This window comes from Mercenaria mercenaria, chromosome 9, assembly GCF_021730395.1.
Source record: "Mercenaria mercenaria strain notata chromosome 9, MADL_Memer_1, whole genome shotgun sequence".
In the NCBI taxonomy this organism is placed as follows: Eukaryota; Metazoa; Mollusca; class Bivalvia; order Venerida; family Veneridae; genus Mercenaria; species Mercenaria mercenaria.
In genome coordinates, this window is record NC_069369.1 from 17,461,692 (window position 1) to 17,488,864 (window position 27,173).

Sequence of the window (27,173 nt, forward strand, 5' to 3'; positions counted from 1 at the left end):
CTTCACATGAATCAGATGTAGAGGATGAATGATTTCAGATATAATATTTCTATTCTAGTAAATCATCATATCTCCCCCGGAATTTGAACTCGTGACACTGCAAACTGGGCAACAAACTCATGACCCCACAATCCATAGATTTGTACTCTCCCTGTTGAACTAAGCAGGCAGGCATAAAATTAAGCAGGTGTGTTAGTAAGCATATAATAAAATTTGTGTTTTTATTTAGGAGGAAGACACATTCTCACCCAGAAGTGATGGACATTCACCAGCAGCTACAGGAGAACTCTCTCTCCCAGATCAAACTTCCACGTGACATTTCTAGTACAGACATTCCCTCCCAGCCTGATTCCAATACCTCCTCTCCAAGAATGAGACACAGACTGTCACCCCTTCTGTATGCTAAAAATTCTTCACAAACCCAGAACCAGTCTAGTCCACAAGAAAGTCAAGATCAAGTCTCTGGTTCAAAAAGAAGCCATCAAATTGGACCATATGTGAATGCTAAAGCAGCAATGGTCAAGTCTTGGATGCCAAAATTAAACAAACCTACTGCAGGAAGCGTAGAATTATCAGTTCCAAAATTAAACATAAAATCACTTAATTTGGTCGGCAAGTTGAAAACTGGCAGAGAAGATGCAAGCCGTCTGTTTTCTAAGGTGCCTGGTACTAGCATCTTCTACAAGAAAGATAAAAGAACATCAGACACAGTTGATGAACCAGATGTGTTCATTAATGTTGACAATACAATGAAAGCTCCACAAAGAACCCAAAGTGACAGAAAAAGAACTTTCAGTAAGGATGACTCATCTCTGGATGAATCCTTTGAAGTAACAGAAACTGATCTTGAGAAAGAAGTAGTTCTAGACAGTTGTGGTATCCTAGCAACAAGTGCCAAACAAATTCTAGAATCACCTCAATATTCTGTAGACGAGCCAGATGATAATGTAGAAGAAGTCCAGTTAGAACTTGAATCATCAGTAACTGAAGTCAAAAAAGATGAACAAGAAGAAGGGGAGATTGTGTTTGATATAGGTGAACTGCAGAAAGCCGGTGAAAATGAAACAAAGCCTACTGCGGAAGTTGGAACAAGTGAAGTAGGTGTCAGAAGATCAGCTGCTTCATTTAAATGTTTTTGTAGAGAAACTGATAGTTGTCCTCACAAAGTAAATGAAGCACTAGAAGATGTATGGATTAAAAGAACTGATGTAAAAGCAGATGAAGAAAATACACCAACAAGCTTAGATCTCAGTCTGGGACAGAAAAGAGTGATCGACAACTCTGAGGCAGACAAAATCCTCTCTAAATACAGTAAAGCTAAGCAAGCCTTGTCCCACCCAAGCATGAGGAACAGTATGAGTGATTCAGCAATTGCTGGAAAAGACATCACTGTAGCCTTCACCAATGTGGCAGATGATGCTGAAAGTCCAAAGGCTGTTCTAGAGTATGATTTTGAAGCAAATCCTAAACTTCAGAAGAAATTGCCAAATTTACTACAAAGTACGAAAATGCCGAGAAAGTCTCACCGAATCTATGAAAGTCTGAAACAGCATATTGAAAAACAGTTGTGTGACCAAACTTGTCAATCCACTATTATATTCATATAAAGGTAAAAGTAAGTAGAAAGTTAGGGAACAACCCACATAAAGGTATGCCTTAACCCGTCAAATATTGACTTGTTTGATTTGTTTTTCTTTTAAACTGATAAGGAGATTGAGCATTGTACTTTTTGCAGTATACAGACATTGATATATGAACCTACTGTAAAATCATTAATATTCATGGATGTCTATTTTTGTAGATTTCATGTTGGTACTAATCCCAATGAACACGTAAAATTTCTATTCCTTGTGTCTTCAACCTTGAAACCTGCAAATATTTATCCCCACAAAATGGCCCTTTTGGCCAAAACCAAATACAAACAAACTTATGTCCATGAAATGAAATGATTTTACAGTATGAGAGAGAGTTAATGGTGTCAAATTTTGTGCATGACGTTTGGGTTCATTATTAGTCGGATAAATGTAGTTTAGCATAATTGTGATAATATTTCTGTGAGCATGTTAGAATGAAAATCATCAAGGAACTTGCATGGTCTATGGCCTGATATACCATAATGCATCTTCCATATGCTTATTTAATCACCAAAGCTGCATCTTTCTTGGTTATTACCTGTGTATCTAAACTCTGACCCGTGGTATATCAGATGATAAACTATGCCAAGACATATTGATAGTCTCATCACTCCTTGAACATACACATTCCTTATACACTATGCCATTGTTTTTCACATTGTTCCATAATGATACCATTTGTATCAGTTTTTATTTTACATTTCACAATGTCATATAGATTATATTAGGTTGTTTATTCATTGCACAATTTTTTCTTGCTCATTATATGGCTTACATACATAGAAATATATTTAACCAGTATTTGTAGAAATAAGTTAACCTATGTATAGAAATATGTTATTTGTTGTAAATACATTTTTACTTTGAATTTCAGGTTTACTTGAACCATTTCTGTGTGTTCATAGAAGCATTGCAAACTTTACACAAATGTCTTTCGTTATATTCACTTTATATTAAATGATTTACAAGACTAAGTAGTGAAACTACACATTTATAGGTGTGTTGTTTTTTGAACTGTTGTATAGTAATTGTTGTTGTTGACTTATTGTCAAGAGGAGACCTCTACCTCAATATCTAACAGCTTCAACCAATAACGTGTTAGAAATTAATGGAAATGTATCTTAGCAGGGTCTTCTTGTTTAACCCTTACCCTGCCAAATTTCTAAAATGGACTGGTCCATCATTCAATTTGGGTAACACCATTTATTTTTGGAGGGGTGTTCACTGAAAATTGATTGACTGAATAGCATGGATGTGCAGGCTGATCTTGGTTTGCACTGGTCACAAAGGCAAAATCACTTGCCACCAGCAGGCTAAGGGTTAAGACACTTTCTAAAAGTGGATAAGACTAAACAGTTTACCATTTAAATGTCCAGATATCGATGCCAAACTTATTTTGGCCTGCGCGAAAATTATGTCTATGGAAATGTGTATGACAGTCCAACAATATTATAGTAATTTGAAAAGACATATAAGATCCTGTATAATTACATTGTTTCATAGTCAAGAAAAGTTTTCTACCTGTTTTATATTATTGTTGCCAAAAATTTTATTACACCTATTCTCCAATTGTATTCTTGGATGGTTGTACAATGAATTTCACACAACAGAAATAAATTGGGTTTTTCTCAGAGAACATTAACAGATTTAAATGTTCAGAAAGATCTATAAAAGAAGACAAATTTCTATAATGTACATTTCAGCTGTTTATTCAATCTTCATGAGGTTAATACTTTGTTAGAAGTGAAATGCATTGTTAACAAAATACTTTATTAGAAAAAAATTCTTAGAAACAAAATCATTAGGTGAATACTTCGTTAGGAACAAAATTGTCAGGTGAATACTTTGTTAGGAACAAAATTTTCAGGTGAATACTTTGTTAGGAACAACATTGTCTGGTGAATACTTGGTTAGGAACAAAATTGTCAGGTGAATACTTTGTTAGGAACAACATTGTCAGGTGAAGACTTTGTTAGGAACAAAATTGTCAGGTGAATACTTTGTTAGGAACAACATTGTCAGGTGAATACTTGGTTAGTAACAAAATTGTTGAATACTTTGTTAGGAACAAATGGCAAAAATCTGAATTTGTAAATATACATTTGTTTGAAAAGTGATCTGAATATAGTACAAATTTGTTTTTGTTTTTATTTACAGGGTTAGAAGTCTGTCATGCATTTTTCATTCCGTTTTCTTTGAAGCTCACCTTATTCTTATGACATTTTAAAATATGATTGTAAACTTTACTAGACTAAGTATCATTTTTGTTTTCAGAGCAACCACTTCTATTATTACACAATGTAGATATCCATAAACTCTGGAGACTGTTACGCCTTAATTTCACTTATCAGCTGAACATCCTGCAGTGTTTCTTTTTCAGAAATACTTTGATTCTTTAAAACATAATTTTACAAGTTAGAATACACCATTTTGTGACTTACAATGACTGTATTGGAATCACTTGCAGTTCTTGTATTTTTAATTATTCAGTACAAATTTAATGCTTAGAGTAAAACATGATCACATATGTATTTCAACATTTGACATACTGAAATCAGCATCAGAAAAATGAGAAGATTTTCAGCAGAAAAATGGATAATTTTGTGAAAGCAAAATTAGGTACAGTTAAAACTCTGAAAACCAGAATCCTCTGAAAAGTAGACGATTTTCAAAGTCCCAAGTTTTTATGTTATACATTCAGTAAAAAAAATATCTGAATATGGGAAACTTTGAATTCTGAAGACTGGATATTTTTCATGACCACAAAGGACTATGACAAATATATAACAAATATCCTCTGAATACTAGACGCTTGAGTTTCAACTTTTGTGTTTTAAAAACATTATTTCAAACAGGTAACATTTTTGTTTACCAATTAACCATCACAAATGCTACCTAAGCAGGCATGAAAGATGTTTAAATTTTGTTAGCTGACCTGAGCACAAAGTGCTCAAGGTGAGCTATTGTGATCACCTTGTGTCCATCATCATGTGAAGGTGTGCGTCATCAACAATTGACTGAGTCACAATTTTAGTCCAATCTTAAGGAAACTTTGTCAGATTGTTACCTTCAAATAAGTCTTGGAAGAGTTCCTTGTTTGGTCATATATGGTGAAAAACTAGGTCACTAGCTCAACTAATAGGAAAACCTTGTTAACACTCTAGAGTTCCTTTTTATGTTTGTCTCTGAGAAATATAGGACAAGTTCAAAACTGGGCTACCTAAGGTAAAAAACTAAGCCACCTGAAGCTAAATCATAAAAAAAAACTTGTTAACACTCTAGATACCACATTTTCTGTTTGGTCTTCCTCAAACTTTATCAGAAAGTTTATCTCTATAAAGTCTAGGTCAAATTCAGAACTTATCTCAGGTAAAAAAGACTAGGTCACTAGGTCAAATCATAGAAAAACCTTGTTAACACTCTAGAGGTCAGATTTTCTACTTTATCATCATAAATTTGTCAAAATGTTTGTCTCTATAAATCTAGTTCAAATCATAGAAAGACATTGTTCACATATTAGAAGCCGCATTTATTACTTCATCTCTGTTTGTCTCTTTGAAATTTAAATCTGGTTCAAAACTGGGTTACCTGAGGTTTTAAACTAGTTCACTAGGTTGAATCAAAGGAAAACCTTGGTAACAATCGAGAGGCCACATTTTCTACTCGATCTTGATAAAACTTTGACAGGATGTTTGTCTGTGGGAAATCTAGGTCAGTTTCAAAACTGGATTATCTAGGTCAAAAACTAGGTCAGTGGGTCAAACATAGAAAGGCATTGTTAACAGTCAAAAGGCCACATTACCTGATCTTTATGAGACTTGGTTGGAAGGTTTGTATGTTTAAAATTTAGGATAAAATTGTAGCTGGGTCAGTTGAGAAAAAACTAGGTCATAAGGTCTAATCATTTAAAAACTGTTAACACTTCAGAGGCCACTTTTTAACTTGTTCATCATAAATCTTTGTCAGAATGTTTGCTTGTTTGAAATTTAGGTCAAGTAGCAAGGGTGGGGTACGTGAGGTCAAAAAAACATGTCACTAGGTCAATTCATTAGAAACTTTGTGAATGATCTACCTGATTTACATAAAACATATTCAAAATGTTTGTCTTTAAAATGTAGGTCAAATACTAGGTTATCTTGGGTAAGAGCTAGATCAGGTGAGCAATACAGGGCCTTGAGGTCCCTTTTATTAGCTATTACATAAAAAACTAATCTAAGTGGTCATGTTTGGATCTGTTGATGTACAGGTGCTTTTTCACAAATAACATATTTTTCACATATGAAAGAGATAAATGTTCTTAATTGTAAATGATGCTCATATCATGATTTATAGGAGCTGGTCTATTCGATTTACATTCTTTTCACCTTAAAGTCTCATTTTAAGTGATGTTTAAAGAGGAGGCTTTTTTTTGTGATGATTGATTTGTTTGATTTTTCAGTTTTAGTGTATAACAGAGAGTTATCGTGTAGATTTTAAGAACAAGAACTAAAAACATTGACCAAAAATACCAGCAGATGAAATAAATCAAAATGGACAGACATAATACAATGACTTTTGACTTTGTCCAGACAGAGTCCAATTTTCAGAATTTTTACTCTTTGTTATTTGTGTAATTAATGACATTTTAGTCATGCATGTACATTTTTAGCTCACCTGAACTTTATTAGGGGTGAGCAATTAGTATAGGTGGATGGTCCGGTGTCCATCATCCTTTGTCAACATTTATACTTAAACATCTACTACTGATCAGACTTGCATCAAATTTGGTCAGTAGCATCCTGGCATGGACCTCAGTCAAATTTGTTCAAATAATTTACCTTTGCCCCTTTTAAGGTTGCCAGAGCTAAAAATAGAAAAGCACTTAAACAAATTCATTTCATGAACCACTTAATGGATCTTCATCAAACTTGGTCTGTAGCATCTTTTAACAAAATGTTTTCAAGTTGGGGCTAAAATAACCCCTTTTAGGGGCTGCTAGAACTAAGAATAGAAACACAGTTCAACAATTTCTTTTTATGAACCACATGATGAATCTTCATCAAACTTGGTCTGTAACATTATTATTAGGTCCTGTCCCAAATTTATTCAATTGGAGGTAGTCAGCCCTAGGGCCAAAAATAAAAAATACCTTTAATCAACTTCTTTTTCATGAACTGCTTGATAGATCTTCATCAGATGCTTTGTTATAAGGTCCTCTCATCAATTTGCAAAATGGGGGCAATTGGCCCCTTTTAGAGGCTACAAGAACTAAAAATAGAAATACCTTTAAACAACTTATTTTCCTGAACTGATGGATTGGTCTTCAAACTTTGTCTATAATTATCATTGTGAGGTCCTCTCCAAAAGTGGTTCAAATGGAAACACTAGGCCTTGCTAAAAATAGAAATACCTTTAAATGACTTCTTTTAACGAACAACTAGATAGATCTTCATCAAGCTTAATTTGTAACATTATTATAATGTCTTCAACCAACTTTGTTCATTTGGGGGCACTTAGCCCCTTTTAGGGACTGTTAGGGCTAAAAATAGAAAAAACCTTTAAACAACTTTTTTACATGAACTGCTTGATGGATCTTCATCAAACTTGGTCATCATTGTAAGGTCCTCCAGTTTAGTTCAAAGGGAGGTGCTTGGCCCCTTTTAGGGTCCGTTAGAACTTAAAACAGAAATGCCCTTAAATGACTTTATCTCATGAACTGCTTGATGGATCTTCATCAAACTTGGTCTAGAGCAGCATTATATGGTCCTCTACCAAATTTGTTCAATGAGGCACTTGGCCCCTTTCCGGAACCGCTAAAAATAGAAATACCTTTAAATTACTTCCTCATGTGAACCACTTGATGGCTCTTCATCAAATTTGGTTGTAGCATCACTGTAAGGTCCTCTCCGAAATTTTATTCCATTTGGTACATTTAGGGGCTGCTAGAGTTAAAAATCGAAAAAAACTTTTACATGACAGCTCATGAAACATATGCTGGATCTTCATCAAACTTAGTCTATATGGTCATTGTAACATCCTCTTTAGACTTGTTCAGATGGTTATACTTAGTTCCATTTAGGGAACAAAACAGCTAAAAATAGAGAGAAAAAATAGGTTCTTTTTTTGAAGTTTGTTCTAATGATGACATTTTTTTTGGGCTAGCTGTCACAGCAAAATCTATAAAAAAATACTTTTATTTTAATGAACTTCTTAAAGGATTTTCACTAAGCTTGGTCAGAGGCAAGTTTAGGTGGTCAAGGTCCCCTTCAATTGAGCAACTTCGGCCCATTTGGACCTATTTTTAGCTCACCTGTCACAAAGTGACAAGGTGAGCTTTTGTGATCGTGCGGTGTCCGTCGTCCGTCCGTCCGTGCGTCCGTCCGTCCGTAAACTTTTGCTTGTGACCACTCTAGAGGTCACATTTTTCATGGGATCTTTATGAAAGTTGGTCAGAATGTTCATCTTGATGATATCTAGGTCAAGTTCGAAACTGGGTCACGTGCCGTCAAAAACTAGGTCAGTAGGTCTAAAAATAGAAAAACCTTGTGACCTCTCTAGAGGCCACATATTTCACAAGATCTTCATGAAAATTGGTCAGAATGTTCACCTTGATGATATCTAGGTCAGGTTCGAAACTGGGTCACGTGCCATCAAAAACTAGGTCAGTAGGTCTAAAAATAGAAAAACCTTGTGACCTCTCTAGAGGCCATATATTTCACAAGATCTTCATGGAAATTAATCAGAATGTTCACCTTGATGATATCTAGGTCAAGTTTGAAAGTGGGTCACGTGCCTTCAAAAACTAGGTCAGTAGGTCTAAAAATAGAAAAACCTTGTGACCTCTCTAGAGGCCATATATTTCACAAGATCTTCATGAAAATTGGTCAGAACGTTCACCTTGATGATATCTAGGTCAAGTTCGAAACTGGGTCACGTGCCATCAAAAACTAGGTCAGTAGGTCAAATAATAGAAAAACCTTGTGACCTCTCTAAAGGCCATATTTTTCATGGGATCTGTATGAAAGTTGGTCTGAATGTTCATCTTGATGATATCTAGGTTAGGTTCGAAACTGGGTCACGTGCGGTCAAAAACTAGGTCAGTAGGTCTAAAAATAGAAAAAAATTGTGACCTCTCTAGAGGCCATATATTTCATGAGATCTTCATGAAAATTGGTCAAAATGTTCACCTTGATGATATCTAGGTCAAGTTCGAAAGTGGGTCACGTGCCATCAAAAACTAGGTCAGTAGGTCAAATAATAGAAAAACCTTGTGACCTTTCTAGAGGCCATATTTTTCATGGGATCTGTATGAAAGTTGGTCTGAATGTTCATCTTGATGATATCTAGGTGAAGTTCGAAACTGGGTCATGTGCCATAAAAAAACTAGGTCAGTAGGTCAAATAATAGAAAAACATTGTGACCTCTCTAAAGGCCATATTTTTCATGGATCTGTATGAAAATTGGTCTGAATGTTCATCTTGATGATATCTAGGTCAAGTTTGAAACAGGGTCATGTGCGGTCAAAAACTAGGTCAGTAGGTCTAAAAATAGAAAAACCTTGTGACCTCTCTAGAGGCCATACTTGTGAATGGATCTCCATAAAAATTGGTCAGAATGTTCACCTTGAGATATCTAGATCAAGTTTGAAACTGGGTCACGTGCCTTAAAAAACTAGGTCAGTAGGTCAAATAATAAAAAATACCTTGTGACCTTTCTAGAGGCCATACTTTTCATGGGATCTGTATGAAAGTTGGTCTGAATGTTCATCATGATGATATCTAGTTCAAGTTTGAAACTGGGTCAACTGCGGTCAAAAACTAGGTCAGTAGGTCTAAAATTATTAAAATCTTTGACCTTTCTAGAGGCCATATTTTTCCATGGATCTTCATGAAAATTGATCTGAATATTCACCTCGATGATATCTAGGTCATTTTCGAAACTGGGTTACATGCAATAAAAAACTAGGCCAGTAGGTATAAAAATAGAAAAACCTTGTGACCTCTCTAGAGGCCATATTTTTCATGAGATCTTCATGAAAATTAGTGAGAATGTTCACCTTGATGATATCTAGGCAAAGTTCAAAACAGGGTCACGTACCTTCGAAAACTAGGTCAATAGGTCAAATAATAGAAAACCTTGTGACCTCTCTAGAGACCATATTTTTCAATGGATCTTCATGAAAATTGGTCAGAATTTTTATTTTGATAATATTTAGGTCAAGTTCAAAACTGGGTCACATGAGCTCAAAAACTAGGTCACTATGTCAAATAATAGAAAAAACGATGTCATACTCAAAACTGGGTCATGTGGGAAGAGGTGAGCGATTCAGGACCATCATGGTCCTCTTGTTTCTCTTATAATTTTGCATTTTAGATATTTGAGATTGTTCATTGTTGAGTTTTAAATGAGATTTTGTTACTAATATTTTCTTTAGGCAGAGGTGAATTTTTATGTCATTGTTTTAGTTTTGATAGTGTTATACTTTTACCTTAAAAACCATGATTTTCATTCTGAAGGGAGTAATACTGAGTTATCAGCATGCAAGTGAATAAAAGATTTACTTGTTGAAAGTAGGATTTAATCCTTTTGACATGTTTAAGGAGAAATGATCATCCACTAAATGGATATTGGAGAAGTTTTTTATATCTAAATAACTAGATTTTGTAAAAACAAATACATTATAACACAGAAAACCAAAGCATTTGACCTGCATCCTATTAAGCAGTCCAGTATATATACTAGTAGATGCATAACTACTTAAACCCGTATTTATTCCATGTTTTCTTCCAACATACTGTATATTGTAATTGTAATTATTTTTACATAGTTGTGACTTTTCTTGTTTATTATATTTTGACATTGTGTACAATTACTTTGTATGAACCACCTTACTATAAACCCACCCATTTAGCTGCCTTCATTTATTAAAGAAATAAAATATATATACCGTGTTACCTCATTTCTTTAATTTATAGTGCTCATTGACAGGACTCAAGGGAAATAAGACTGACAGTATAACCTTACACATGGACAGAACTATTTAAATCACAATTTGTGCATTGTGAAAGCCATAATCTGTTTTGTTTATTAACAACAGTTTTCCCAATCTCAGTCAAATATTGGCATACTTAGTGAAAATTGGTGACAATGTTAAATGATCATTTGATTTTAATGAAACTTGAAAATCATGACAATCGGAAAATCTTGGAGCTTTAACAGTTACAGGCCTTCCGGCATTCCTACTTTTTCCTACTTTTTGATGAAAACCTCCTACTTCTACTTCCTTGCTGAACATAAAAGGAAAAAGAAAAACAACAGCCTTTCCAGTAGTTCTATTTGCAGATGATGGCCTCTTGATGTGTTGCTGGTAGTTTCTGGAGCCATTTGGTGCCTCCTGCAATTCATTGCCTAATATCAAGGTACCTATAATCCTACCAAACTATATGGGAACACAGATTCAAGCACAGAAACTGCCAGTCAAGACATCTGGGGTCATCATTCAGTTGCCAGTGTACATGCCTGGTTACAGGGAAGGGCCCAAGGCGGCTCATGCCCGCCCCCTCCAAGTTGTCTGAGAAGTGACCTATACTTAATCAAAGATGCACCCTATTATTTTGGCAAAGGAATATTTTTTCTCAAAATACAGACCCAGAGGCCACCATTTCATACCTGTATTTCAAAATTTTCTAGGGGCAGAGCCCCCTGACCCCCCCCCCCACACACACACACACACCCACACACATCAAGACAGGAGTAGCCCCTCCATTATCTTAAAATTTGGACCTAAAAATGCCCCAGAGGCCACCATTACTTGCCTGTATTTCAAAATTTTCCATGGGGACAGCCCCCCTAAAATGAAGGGGATACAACCACCAGTAAATGCACTAGTGGCAACAATTTCATACCTGTATCTCAAAAGATTTCCAGGGGAGACCCCCCAACCCCCCCGCAACATGGGCAAAGGTACTTTTCCAAAACCTACCCACTCTCGGTGCTCGCTATGTGCCTTGGCGATGACATCTTCGATCTAGTCCGGTGTCTCCAGTCAAAAATTTCTGGGTCCGTGTCTGGAGTAGGTGTAGTATTAACAGTTATTAAGGCAATCATTGCAAATTTTATGTTAATAACCTCCTACTTTTCTTACTTTTTGGTCCGCAAACCTCCTGTCCTTTCCTACTTTTTTGTATAGAGACCTCCTACTTTTCTCCTACTTTTTTGCAAGGACATGCTGGAAGGCCTGCTTTTACATTTTGGTAAATTAAAATGATATTCATGAATGCACTTTTGTAAGAAGAGGGTTTATATAATGTTGCCCTTATGTTTAGGTCGGTCAGTCTGTTGGTAATGCAGTCTTTCCACCTAGCTGACACGGTCGGTAGGCGCTGGTTTCAAATCATTAACTATAGAGACCACTCCGTCCTACAGTAGTCTAACTTCTTGGTATGATTGTCTTAGGTCAGTAGGTATCCCCTTTTGTGCTAGGTGTCAGTAGGTCACAGTGATCTTAATACAGAAAATAATTTTGATCAATGCCTGGAGAACGCTTAGATCTACTGTGTTCTGTTCCTTAGGATGACTGTCTGTGATCACTAGGTGACCGTTACTGTTTTTGTGGTCATTAAGTCAAAGGCTGATCAATCGCTGGAAAATGCTAACAGACCTACCACTGGCAACAGAGTAGAGAGAAAATGCAATTGTACATGTTTCACATGATATGAGTGTACTAAACGGGAAAATATGCTAGCCTATTTCAATCGCGCGTTTCTCACTATAGAGCACGATTCGACAAATGGGTACTATGCATATTGAACAACTGCTAATTCTTCTTCCATCATGCACCAGTCACATTTTCTCAATGATTCTTATCGCAGAAGCACTTCGCGTATTTTGTATTTTCTTTAACGTTGATGGAAATACTTGGATAACCTTCCCTGCTGTCCTTCTGGTCAAGACAACAACATATGGTTGGCTAATGTGGATATGTACTGTCAAGCATCGTTTGTGCAATGTGATTTTTTGGATTAAATACAAACCTGTCTATAAAGATCACCCTTGGGAGAGCCAAACTATGGTCTTTATTGGGAGGTGGTCTTTATTCACAGGTTAAAATACATTGTAAATGTTAAAATGGGAAACAAAACAGGCGGTCTTTAGAGCAATGTGGTCTCTGTTCAGAGGTGGTCTTTAACACAGGTTTGACTGTAAACAAAATATATTTGCGTCACCTCACCCTATGACTTCGAGTTTTATTGTATTACTGTGAATACTACACCCTATGTTTTTTGTGTTTATGTTTTGCCTACATGTGCACACGGCTGTGTCGTCTAGACTAGAAAGACAGAACGGAAGGTTATCCAATTTTCTATAAACGTTAACGGAAACATAAAATACGCGCAGTATCTCTACGATGAGAAACATTGATGATAAATTACCAATTGCTCGATATGCATAGTACCCATTACTCGACGTGTGCGTTTAATGTGAGAAATGTGTGATAGAAATTTGTCTGGTATATTTTCCCGTCGGGTACCAAGCTTCTCGTAGTAAGCCAAGGGCTAGGGTACAACGTGTACAATGACATTTTCTATCTGGTCCGGTGCCAGTAGGATCTACAGCTATGAAATTCCAGAGCATTATTGTCAATGGTATTGACCCCTTGTGCTTTTGGAGTCGAGCAGTTATAAGGTTAAAGTCAAAGTGACTAAAAGTGGTTTCTGATCAATAGCGGGAGAATACTGTCAAACATAGTAAGATGAGACAAGCAGAGACACTTTTGTGTTTTAGAGGTGAATAAATCAAAGGTCAAGGACACATTGACCTTAAGACAATTGCTGAAGAATTCTGGGTGTACTATGACGATTAGATGACCCCTATATCGTTCGACGGACTGGTGTCAAAGTTCAGTGGCAGAGAGACCTAGAGACATCGTTGTTAGATCCACAACTGGAAAATGATTATGCTAAACTTAATAGGATGATTTCTATGGTCAGCAGATGACTCCCATTGCTTTAGGGGCCATTAGATTAAAGGTCTAGTTCACAGAATACTTAAGACTGAAGATAACACACCCACTTACTTTTAAAAGACCACCATGGGGCGTATGTGTTGTATAAAGAGCTTTGTTTAACGTTGTATCTATAGTTCACTCACATGTTGTTGACAACAAAACAATGTATTGAGTATGAAAAGCTGTTGAGTGAGTATACATTATTTTGTTATTGCACCGGTGTTAAACGCGAATTCCAATTACCGGGTTCAAATCCTAAAAAAATGAAATCAAAATTTATTGTCGGAGAGATTTCAGCAAAGTAACAATGTATGGGATTGTTAGCTTTTTATCTACATGTAAAACATAGGTTGCAACATGAAAGCACATTCTAAGACAAACACGGCATTAAGACATGAATAAATAAACTGGAATAAAATACTGACAAGTTAAAGCAACATAAAATGACATAGGTTAAAGATAGAGTTCTTAGAAGCAGCTACCTTCCAGGAAATCATACACACTTGAAAAGCAACACAACCATAAAAACAACAAGCATAAGTATGAACTAAGCCCATAGAAAAAACAAGCATCAGAGCATAAGGCAGCCAAGCACATAAAAACAAGTACAATAGCATAAAGCAACGAATCAGTAGCTAGAACTGGCAGTGCATGTGCAGCTCTCTCCGCTCTAGGCATTGATCAAACTTTTTTACTGATTGAAACTGGTTTCTTCCCAGAAATGTTGCGGGAAAGAGTTCCAAAGCTTGGCCGCCGTGAAACAAAAAGAGCTGCTATCATAGCTAGAGGTTCTTATTATTGGAATGTCTGCTGTGTTTGTGTACCTTTCTGACAGACATAAAGCCGTCCCTTTACAGATTTTATCCTTTGGGCAAGTGCTAACGCAATTAATACGTGTTAGGTGTGCGTTAATGTATATAAAAGTAGATATTTGCCTGCTGCACAGTAAATGGTCCATTTAAAAAAAAACTAAATGTTTAAATGTGTGGAAAAATGTTTTTGACAGACACAACATTATGTAACGAAGGCCAATGACTTCGCCCACTGATTTATCTAGCTCTTTATCTATATAAGCACGAAGTATTAGGCATATAGTATTCCGCATTTTGCAATTGACGATTACCAATGGACAGTCAATTTTTGACATTAAGCATTTGAAAAAAATAGCATTTTGCACTAACTATTTGGCATTTAGCAACTGGCAATTAGCATGTCACATCGGCCTTCCATATCTTATGTACAATCTGACTGATTTTAAAGTGAAAGTAGAATCATATATTTTTAGCTTAATTCCCAGGAACACCACTCAAGGTTAACAGATCGATTTAACTACGGTTATATCCCGATATAAAATCGATTGTGCGCGAAACATGTTATGTCATTAACACTGAATTGCTGAAATACATTGCAGTTAGTAAGCGGAACTCTAACTTCTCGAGAAACTTGAACAAATTATATATATATACTTTATTGAGGAATACAATATAAAAATATAAAAAGATTTATCTGTTAATTTTTTTTTCACCATTTTATTGAATATGTACATTGAATGTTATAAAATATGCAATCTTTTCAGACAGTCCTATTAAATAACTTGTCATTTAGTGGATCTAAGTATATGTAAAATTTAAATAAAGCAGCAAGCCAAGTAGCAACACAATCTTGCTGCTTAAAACAGCTAATTCCTTAGACAAGTTGAAATTAGACAAAATGTCAATTTGTAGAGTTACCTGACTTGCTGCTTGATAATATATTTCTAAGATTAGAATATCTGCAAATGTCTAAAATGATGTTATAATTGTTTTAAAAACTATCATATTTTATTCCCTTTATGTAATAAAGTTTTACATTTGTATTTCCAGAAGTGCTACAAGTGTGTTGTCATGTGAAATGGAATTTACGCCAACTGTGCTGCAAGATGTATATTCAAGTGCAAGACAGCCATGCACCAGCTGTAAACTGAGATGGACCCATATAATAAATATGTTGACTTTTCTATGTATTATCATCTGTACAGAATGTGTTCATGACAAGACTGTATACATATATTGTTAAATCACTTTTTATTTCCATTATTGCATGCATGTAAGAAGCAAGCATTTAACAATTGCATTCATAGAAGTGTTAAAATGTGATCAATCTAATTTATAGAAACACATTTAATTGGACTTTTTAAGTTTCATAGTATTTGTGGTGGAGACTGACCCAGTCATTCAGCAAATTATACTGTCTGAGTGTCATTTCTTGTATGTTATAGTTTTCTTAATAATACATTAAATGTCAAAGTTATGGTAAGATGAACTCATTCATCACTTGTAGATTAATGTTAAAGCAGTTCAACATTTTACCATAAGTTAACTAATATTCTATTAATTCTAACCAGAGTTGTCACATATTTTCATATAAATATGTGTATAATACAGTCTAATCTAATCTACATATGACGTTCCACAATTTTTTAGTTATATTTTATGTTGTTTTCATGTCTCAACATATAATTACTAACATCAAAGAAACTTAAGTATTTTACAAGTTGGTTGGTATAAATGGTTGTTTTGTTTATATATTTTATTTTTTTCCATCCAGGAGAATAAAGAAATATACATTTCAAAATATCTAATCATTCCAGATAAGTACACTACATAATCAAGATAAAAGAAATAAGAACAAAATATGTTGGTGAAATTTTATTTTCAAAAATTTGATATACAGTCTTTGTAGTATTTACTTCTTTAGATATGTTGGACTGAAATGGGAATTACAACATACTTTAAATTTTTGTAGTCATAAGTTAATATGGGAATTATTAACTTAACTTAAAAAGATTTTATCTCACTGTTATGCCATCTGAGCTTTGATATTTTTCAACATTGTCATTGGCAACAAGGCTCAAAATTATTTGTTGTGTATACCTTGCATTCATGTGTGATAAATACTTTTATGGTATTCTTTAATATGATTTATGCTTTTAATCTTACCATGGATTAAAAAAATATGAATTTATTTGTCTGAAAATTAAGGTAAAAATACTGACTGATTGAATTGCAATATAAGAAAGCTTATTTGAGATAAAGGGAGGTAATTCCATAAAACAATATATAGAATGTAGATGATAAATGTAATGAAGGGAGGTAATAAAATATTGTGAAGTTATTAGTCTTTATTTCTTTGATGAGCTAATTAATTGTTTTACATTTTGGTTTATTAACTACAAGTATGACCTAACATGTGTACCTGTCCTGAAGGAAAATAAAATAGGTTGTTTGATGTCCTTGTACTGTTAAGTTGTTCCTGTATTTGTTTACATTCCATGTTTGAATGATATGAAGAAACAGACTTTAATGAGGGTATTCCGGGAAAATACCTAAGTTTATTTTTATATCAGCAAATTTGATGAGATAGTCATTCAGGAGTTGCCTATCCTATTTCCAAAAATGCTATGGGGACTAAATTGGAGTAAATATCTCTTTTAAAAAATAACACACAGCATTTTAATATTGTATATATGTTATCTGATGCACTTAGCAATATATATTTGGAGTCAAAATGTTAAAAATTCCGGTTTTAATTTTTTAGTTACAATGTCTACAAGTTGAAAGGGAGCAACAATATACAACTTCAAAAATTAGCACAGCAAACAGTGAACTACAAAAAACGAACACAGATGCTATAGAAACAAAAGCAGACATTGAAAAATTAAAGAATACAGTTAAAAACGACCACGAAGATCTTGGTTTACGTATTGAGGAGAACAGAAACGAAATAATTGGTATCAAGGATGAAGTGAGTAAGAGTAGACTATAAAAAATTAACTATACTTCTCAACAAATATAGCGTGCCATCATAACAATGCGAGATTATGTCAAGATGGAGCCATAATGTCAGATAACACCGCTAAAGTATCTACATCTTCGTCGTCATCAAGTAAACAGTGTCCAGTTTCATCACCTATTAATCAATTGGAGTCTAAAAAGCACAGACATGTTGAGAGTTTTGGCAATAATTGATGAAAGTGGTTCCAATATGGCGAGTAATTCTGAAAATTCGCAGTCAGTTTTGTCTAAAGAATGACCACTCTTATATACCTGAAACACTAAGAATCTCTGTGAAACAAGAAATGAGAGATTTCACATATGAAACTCTAGATAAAAGTTCGATGAATTCTATGAGTTTTAACCGGGTTTCAAGATCAAATAGATTGCCTTGAAATAAAAAATAAAAAGCTGAGTGTCAGAGTTGAATACCTGGAAAACAAATTGAATCAGGCTGAAGATTAACCTTCGAATTTCTGGCGTAGACGAAAGTGAAAATGAAGACACTGATCTAAAAGTCATGAATATTGCCAGGAAGTTAGGTCTTCACTTAATTAACTTACAATGAAATAGATCGTACACATCGTGTTGTGACAAAGTATCTGCAGAAGAAACAGGAAATATTGGTAAAATTTACTAATACTCACGCCAGAAAAATTGTTTTTAAATCGCGTGTTAAGTGCAAAACCAATAATATGAAAGATATCTTTATTAAAGAAGACCTAACAAGTGAAAGATCGAAATTACTCTTCCATGCCAGACAAGCTGTTAAAATAGGCCTAGCTGATTGGTCCCACGATGGGATCATTCTGGTCAAAGATAAATCGAAGAATGTCCGTCGAATCCATAGGGAAAGTGAACTGAAATATTTTGTTGAAACTGGAAGTTCTGAAGCATGGGGTTCTCCTAGCACTGAACTTGAAATAGAGAGGGCCAATACCGATTGACACATATTTTTTTGACGCGCAGTATAGTTTCACCCAATTATTTCGTGATGAATCGTTTTTTGTCTAAACTAGAAAAGATATACCTTCGATAAAGTTTCGCCTCCGTGACTGTGTAACATGACTTACCTATAGTGAGCTGTTGTTTCTTATAACTGTAAAATTAAATGAAGTTACGAATTTTTGAGATAATTGATTGCATGTATATCATCCACAATCTAGTGTACTAAACTCTGTTCATAAATTTAGCCCGTGGGTGAGCGGGTTGGGTTTTACGGCGAATCGATACAGAAAGGTCATATATCGCCGAGAAGAAGTTAAATTGAAAACGTTGGCATTAAAGCCTGTGAAAGATAAATTTTCTATTTTACAACCAATAAGATAATATTGGAAGTAGTACATAAGCATATGCGCTAGCACACTTTACATAATTATAAAAAGTAAAGAACTGATTCATTACAACTACTTGATAGCATATATGGCAGTATTTTAAATTGTATTATTACTGATAATGTGAAAATGCATAAGTGTTTTGTATACATGATATTTACGACTACATGATAGGGTATATAGCAGAGTTTTAAATTGTGTTATTACTGATAATGTGAAAAGACATGTGTTTTGTATACATGATGTTTACGACTAAATCATTTGATAATTGTTTTATATGCGATAACAGCGTGTGATAGGTTTTAAATTTTCAGTGTAAGTTTTTTATATTTCAACACTTATATTTTCGGTCGTGACTGTTTATTTAAATAAAGTTATTATTATTATTATTATTAGGTGTTTAATCAAATTATTCAGTTTCAGTTTCAGCAAGTCATAATAGGGTGACCATAATTTTTGTTAGTAGCAAGTCATAATAGGGTAACAAAATGTATATCTCATAGTGTATATACTAATGTTTGTGGGTCTATGTTTTTTCTGTTAGAAGCAAGTGATGATTGGGTAACCGAAGTATATAACTGATAATATATTATTAGGTTATTTAACATTGTTCTGTACAATACGGTGATATATTTGGACGAGTACCCAGCTGAGAAAACCATATTGGACGAGCCGCTAGGCGAGTTCAATATGGTTTTCTCAGCTGGGTAAGAGTCCAAATATATCTCGTATTGTACAGTACAATGTTAAATAACCTTTTTATTCTATATCTATTTTATCTTACTATAATAATACTTTAAATTAAAAATGTTTCACTGAATATTGTATTCCTGCATTTTCTAGTTTTTCCTAGCTTGGTATGAGTGCAAATATATATTATACAGAACAATGTTAGACCTTAAATAACCTTTTTATTATATATTTATTTCACTTCATACGTAATATACGTAATTCATTGAATGTTGTTTTTTTTTTCTGCGTATCATCATTAAAAGTATATGGTGCAACCTCCCTACAACAGCCATTTCGCGATTTGGGTGGTAATAATACTTGGCTGAGATATTATGCCCACAAACATTGTCAGCAAGTTTGGTGAAGATCGGATGAAAACTGTTCGACTTAAAAGAGCGGACAAGGCTAAATTCCCCGTTTTCCGAGTAATTCAAGGACTATAATCAAAGAGTGCCTGGTACAATTTGGCTGGTTATCGAAACTGGCCGAGATGTAATGCCCACAAACATTCTCAGCAAGTCTGGTGAAGAGCCGACGAAAACTGAATTATAGAGCAGACATGTTTTGGACGCTGACCGCCCGTCCGCTGCCATTCATAATCTTCTCCATTTTGTTTCTTAACCGTTAAACAAAAAATGCTGAGGTAGCTATTCAGATAGTCAGGGCTGATACCAATTTCTAGGTTTCGTCCGGAACGGCTTCTTTTAGCGACTTTTCAAATATTCCAACATCTGATGATCCTTTTTACTGTATTTTTAAGTTTTTGATTATTAACGAACGTTTAATATCTAAATCAAGTGTTATCCCTTGAATCGCTTTTGTGTGTTGTAAACAAAACAAAAACTCAAATTAAATCCAGATTTCAAGACGCATAATCAAACTCTGTACACAGAGCGCCTACTTCATCCGATCTACATTCGGAACATTTTCACGCGTTTCGGGCTTTATCGTATGTTTAACATGGGACTGTTGAACCGTCCAAATACAGAAAATACAGGATTTTTTGTACGCGCGTGCGTCCAAATACAGAAAATACAGGATTTTTGTATGCACGTGCGTCCAAATACAGAAAAAAACAGGATTTTTGTACGCACGTGCATCCAAATACCGTAATATATTGTACGGTCACGTGTTGCAAATGAATGTTCGCGATTGGATAGATAAAATAGGTATAGAATAAATACTAATATTTGTCTTTCTTTAGCAAGTGATGCTATGTAATTAAAGTTTACCTACGCGTACGTGCTAGCGTACATTGGAATTATCAGTCTTTTTGTGAATAGCAATGCTTGGTATCCAGAACAATATACATACTGCGTAAATGTGTATATGTATTTGTGTATAATCTGTCTATTTCCAGTGATGTTTTACCGATGTTTGCTCACTACTGATAGTGTATTATTGACATCGTCATTTGAATATTTATACTTCTGAAATAGCTGGTAGAATTTTCAATACACATTTTTCCACAAAAACTTTAATGACACATCACACAGACCTTCTACAACATCAACATCATAATGTCTATCCCTTTTCTTCTTTTCTTTTTCTGCACATATGTTTGTAATTTCTATAGTTATTCCAGACTAAAATTCAGAAGTTCATATAGGGTTACATTTGCTGTTGGCAAGTCATATCTCTCTAGTGGTAAATTCCGAAGGTTTCTATACATGACGGCGTTTTCTTTGTTTCTGCTTTTCATCGTGACAGTTAGTTAAAATGAGAAAACACACATTTAACGTCGTCATGTTGGCCTGCAGTTGCAATAAAAGACATTTTGTTTCGCTTCGTTTCATAGTACTAATGTCCATTTACCTTAATGCCCTATATACGTATTCGGTATATAAATATTTGCTGATGTCTCCAAATATATCACAAAGTATACGACCTCCTAAAGTCAGATTTTCTCCTAACAACGAGAACATACACAACTTGGAATAAACTCAAAATCTCATATCCTTTGTTATTCTAGTAACTGTTACCTTAAAGTTACATATCCTTATAAGTATGTTTGGGGACATTCGTCCTAATCCTGGACCAGATCCCAACTTTTCACCTATGAGCTCAGCATCAGCGGATTCGAAATTAGATTTCTTAAAACTCTCAAACTACTTAACTATTGTACACTATAACGTTCAAAGCATCTTTCATAAACTGGATATCATGTGTACCGAATTGTGCAACATCGATACTCTTGCCTTCACTGAAACATGGTTAAGCGACTCATTGCCTACGGCTGATCTTTTGTTTCCTGCCTGTCATCAGCCTATTAGAAAAGACCGTGTTAATGATAATCACGAAGGTGTTATTATATATGTTAAGGAATCTATTTCTTTTGTTCGAAGGACTGACATAGAACTTAACCGTTTAGAATGTATAGGTATCTGGCTTGAATTGAGTTTGACTGGCATTAAAAAAGTTTTTGTTAGGTGTATTCTATCGTCCTCCGAGGGTTATCACTGCTACAGGCATTTCAGATGTTATAGCTACTGGAGATTTCAATGTAAATATAAACTCTTCTTCTTCCTTCCGAAAAGTACACTCACTGTGTCAACAGTTTGGACCCACCCAACTTAGTGAAGACTTTACTCATTTCACAGAAAGCTCTTCTTCAACCTTCGATCTCATTTTTTACCTACAATATGGAACATATAGGCTGGTGCGGGTGATCCATTTCTCTAGCAGGAGGTCAAGTATCATTGTCCAATTTGTGCTGTTTTAGTCACACTAAACCTAAAATAAAGACGTTTGACCGAACTGTGTGGCTGTATAAGAAAGGTAACTTTGATCTGCTACGAAGTCTGATGCATCTGGTAAAGTGGGAGGACCTTAAGATGAAAATATTGACATCTATGTAGATAACATTATGAAAGCTATTCTTGACATATCCAAGCAATGTATTCCTAATAAAAATGTCAAAATACGCCCAAATGACCCTCCTTGGATGAATAATCGAATAAAAATAGAAAAAAGACAACGAAAACGCGCTTAATGCTTAAAGAAACCTAAGAAAAGAAGCTGTACAACTTGTTAAAGAAATTAAAAATAGCTTCTTTCTGTCATTGTCGAATAATCTTAAATCCAAGTCAGTATCGTCAAAAGATTGGTGAGGCTGTATTCTTTGATATCAGCAAAGCATTCGATAAAGTTTGGCATCACGGTCTTTTAGTTAAACTTTACGATTCCGGTATTCGTAGAAATTTACTTCAATGGTTTTCTGATTACTAAACAGATCGTAAACAGCGTGTTGTTCTCCCTGGTACAATGTCGGATTGTGTAACAACAGTCTCTGGAGTTCCACAAGGATCAATACTTGGACCTCTTTTATTTCTCGATTATATTATCGATATTGTTAAAGATATAGGTTCCAATATTAATCTTTTTGCTGATGACATTAGTTTACATTTGATAGTTGATAATCCAGGTGAAACAAATAGCATTATGCAGGCTGATATACAAAAAAATATCAGTATCTATTTCAGAAGAACATTGTTATTTCTCCCCTTTGTAGTTGTGGTCTCGTTGAAGACAGTCATCATTTCTTCTTTGTTTGTCCGCGTTACACCCAAGAAAGAACAGAACTTTTTTGATTTCTTCTGTCGATCTTCATACTGTACTAAATGGAGACGTCTCGAAAGACTTTCAAACTAATACAATGATGCTTAATGCAGTATTTGGTTTTATTGATCGTAGCGAACGTTTTCGTTTGGTATATTCTTCCGCAACAGGACTAGTACTAAGCTTCACTGTTTTGACTTCTCAAAAGGCACATTGTTTCCCGTTGAACTCTCTTCGATAAGTCTCGAATCCTAAATTCTCTCAAGATTTTGTTTAACAGTTTGAATTGTTAAAGACTTTATATCAAATTTGTCTCATTCCTTGTTACATTTCAATGACACAATGATAATTTTATCTTACTTCTTTGTATCATTCTAAATCCATCATCAAATATCCTTTATGTTATCTTTTTTCTACTTTATCATTTATTCAGTTAAAAAGTATTATAAAAAGCATTGACTGCTTAATTGAATGAAATAACTATCCACCAAAAATGTAAATGTATAGTAGTTATATAGTGAGAGAAATTATATAAGTTTACTTTCGTTCCAATTCCTATCGTATTTGTGTAATATATGTATACATGTAAAATTCTGATTGGTGTTGATTTCGAAATAAATATGTTTAAACTAAACATATTCATTCTCAAAATAAAGTACAGACATTAATACCTATGTCATACTCCAGTGAAAGCAACACCAGAAAGAAAAAGAATGGAACAGAAGTCTTATACATGTTATTTGTCATTCATTAGTGGTAAGTTTTCATTCTGATGTTGTTGCTTTACATATTGACAAGACACACTTTCATTCTGATGTACATCGATGTCATTCGGCAGTGGTTAACTGTCATTCGGTAGTGGTAACAAGTGCTTATTTGTCATTTAATGGGTATATGGACAATTAAACCTATAGTTGACACGAGGGTGTGGAACTCGGCCTAAGTGTCAAATAGTCTTATGAGTGCTAGTAACAACGTAAGGTCTCATGAGGTTTCATTATATACCTAAACATAATTACGAGTACCCGATCGTTTAAATCGTTAAATCATATAAAATTTCCACGTTAATGAACTCTTTATTTCGGAGACGCAGGGTAAAATAACGTCAAACAAGACGTCACACACCCATGGCGTTCCAATTACTGGTAATTATGCTCGCTTTGGGTTATTGCCATTGGTTGAAAGACTCCGGCCTGTAAAATGTTTGCTATTTATAGTAAGGTATATAAAAACAAAACCTGTAAGGGTATTTCTAACAAGAATTCGTGAGCAAATCACACAAAATACTTGTTATAATCGCATAGGTGTAAAATATATTTTGCAAGGTTTGCACGATAATATAGTTCACCACTGGAATTCCCTACTAGAGAATTCGACAAGGGCAAGAACATACAAATTATTTTTCTGTTTAGATATAAACCTTTACTTTGTCGCTGTTAATATAAAAAGGTTGATAAATGCTTATACAAGATTGAGGTTGTCTGCTCATTATTCAAATAGATGGTAGATGGTATAAACCCAAGACGAATTCCTGTTGCGTCATAAAACGACCCATGCCTACGAAGAAACAGTACTGGAAAAAATCCAGGAATAATATGATTCAAAGACATGATTCAGTCTGATGTCTTGCGGATTGTTTCACGTCTAGTGAGCAATTTGAAAAGAAGTTAATATTTTACTGGCAGTATCCATGACCCCTCACTATTCTGTATTTTGTACATTTTATTGTACCGTTTGTATACGATTCATAATATAGAAATGGCGTGCTCGAGTAAGTCAGTAAAATAGTTTAAATTCTCCAGTGGTATTTTGCTACTGTTCTATGTTGTTATAACTGCAATCATTTGTGTTAAAATGTGTACATCTGCTCAGCCGCTGTTTCCACGAGAAGTGCTGTTTGAGCAGCTGCGTTCTTTGAATATGGCTTTTCCTTCGACATCGGTCCTTGTCATTTTTAATATGGCATTTGTTACACGTTCATTGAAAGGCATACGTACGTTACGTGGTTATTAGTGTGACTAATAGGAGTATCAGTTGAGCATTAATATCACCTAATATTTCATTATTCAGAATGATAACCGATTGGTCGAAATGGATTATTAATTCCAGTTAGTGCTTATTTTGGTATAGTAAAAGGAATGGACACACTAATGATTAAACATAGCGGATAAAGCTTGAAAGCTTTGGCAAGAGCTATAATGTTAAATTAGATATTTTGGCAAGCTCTTGTTTTTGTGTTAAGCCTGACATTATATATGTATTAAAATGCGTTTTCTTGCAAAACTAGTTGCCAATTAATAGTGACATTTATCCATGATATAATTATTTTATTTTTATGTTGTTTACACATTCGATTAATGTAACCTTTAGGAAGTTGTTCGTTTTACAGTCTGTTATATAATGTTGGTTTTGTTTTACCCTAAACGATTTTTGCAAGGTAGATCTAGGTTATAATAAAATATATACTAATCGAAACTTCTAAACCCCCTCAATATATTTCCTAATACATAGAGTACATTTATGAATTTCTTACACTTGTAGAAATATATGTTATGAATAATATAAAACAATTCCAACAAAGTCATTTAATGCTTTGATATCATTTCATGCATTTTATGTCCCAATTTTAAAAGATCACAAAAATACACATAAATATCTAGGATATTCATAAGGCAGGACTATCATGTCAGAAATAAAACATTCCTTTATGCTGTGCTATCTTGGAAACACCATTGGTGCATAGCAAAATAATACAGACTCGGTTCGATTAGGTCAGTTCATGAAAGGTAAAGAAATGTGCAACACCTCAAATTTGATAGTTGACCATAATTCAGTATAAATTCAAAATACACACCTCTGTGTCCTTACAAATACTATTTGCTTATAAATAAAAACCAAACATATAAACGTTTTAAAATGAATGCAATGATATCTTTGCACCATTCAATTTTGATGAAACTGTACAGTTTTCAGAATTTTTCATAAACGTTATATAAGTACTTTTGAAAATATTGCCAAAACTCTCTGGGGAGGGGTGAGGTATGGGTGTGGGTATGTGTTGGAAGTTTCTATTAATATATATATGATCAAGCAAACTGTACATTGTAGCATGCATATTTATCAGAAATTCACTCGTTTTAGATAGAAGCCATAAAGCGATTTTATCATTCATTTTGTAGCATTTCGTCAAACATTTCTAAACGCATACAAAATAACATTTTTAATATTGCTTCATTTAATGGAGGCATACTTATAAAATATAAGTAATAGTATGAAAATTTACAGAGTGAAAATGTACAGAACGCATAGAAAATAACATCTTTAATATTGCATCATTTAATGGAGGCATACTTATAAAATATAAGTAATAGTATGAAAATTTACAGAGTGAAAATGTACAGAACGCATACAGAATAACATTTTTAATATTGCTTCATTTAATGGAGGCATACTTATAAAATATAAGTAATAGTATGAAAATTTACAGAGTGAAAATGTACAGAACGCATAGAAAATAACATTTTTAATATTGCATCATTTAAAATTTTGAGGCATAAGTATAAACTATAAGTAACAGAATGAACATTTACAGAGAGAAATTGTACAGAACTTTGTATAATGTCTTTTGTGTACAGGTAGTTTCAGAAATTTTGTCAGGTGATAGTGAACCCAAGTTTCAAAAACTTATAGGCAGACGCCTGCTATCTTTACATAAAAGAAATGCTCATAAACATTTTCTAAAAGAATAGCGACAGAATATGTTTACCATTGCATTAAAAATGATAGAAGTGTACATTTCATTTGTTATTGCCCTTACATGAACGTGTAGGCCTACTTAGTTTAGATAAATGTATATAGTTTGGATGTCTGTTTTGTTCAAAACAGCACAATTGAATGTTGTTGTTTTTTTGTCATTGTATAAATCCTTTATCAGTTTTCAGATAAGACTAGTTTTGTATTACGTGCTGCATTTACTTGTTAACAAGAATGTATTGACGGCATACTTAATACAATAGTATCTATATAAAACTTTTTGAATGGTTATCATTTGAGGTTTTACAAAATCCTCGTTTACTTTTTGTTGATGTTGTTAGTTGCGCATACGATTTTTATACAG

General features: G+C 34.1%; 2 protein-coding genes across 3 annotated transcripts in view; both read left to right on the forward strand.

Moving 5' to 3' along the window:
- LOC123546584 (uncharacterized) overlaps window positions 1-10,555 on the forward strand; it is an 81,587-nt gene extending 71,032 nt beyond the window's left edge. The window contains exon 12 of the mRNA XM_045332997.2: window positions 230-10,555. Coding sequence (XP_045188932.2) covers window positions 230-1,607 — 1,378 coding nt within the window. The 3' untranslated portion in view covers window positions 1,608-10,555. The remainder of the gene's footprint in view (window positions 1-229) is intronic.
- The window catches only part of LOC123546591 (microspherule protein 1-like), a 247,089-nt gene that overhangs the window by 35,704 nt on the left and 184,212 nt on the right, over window positions 1-27,173 (forward strand). The window lies entirely within an intron of this gene.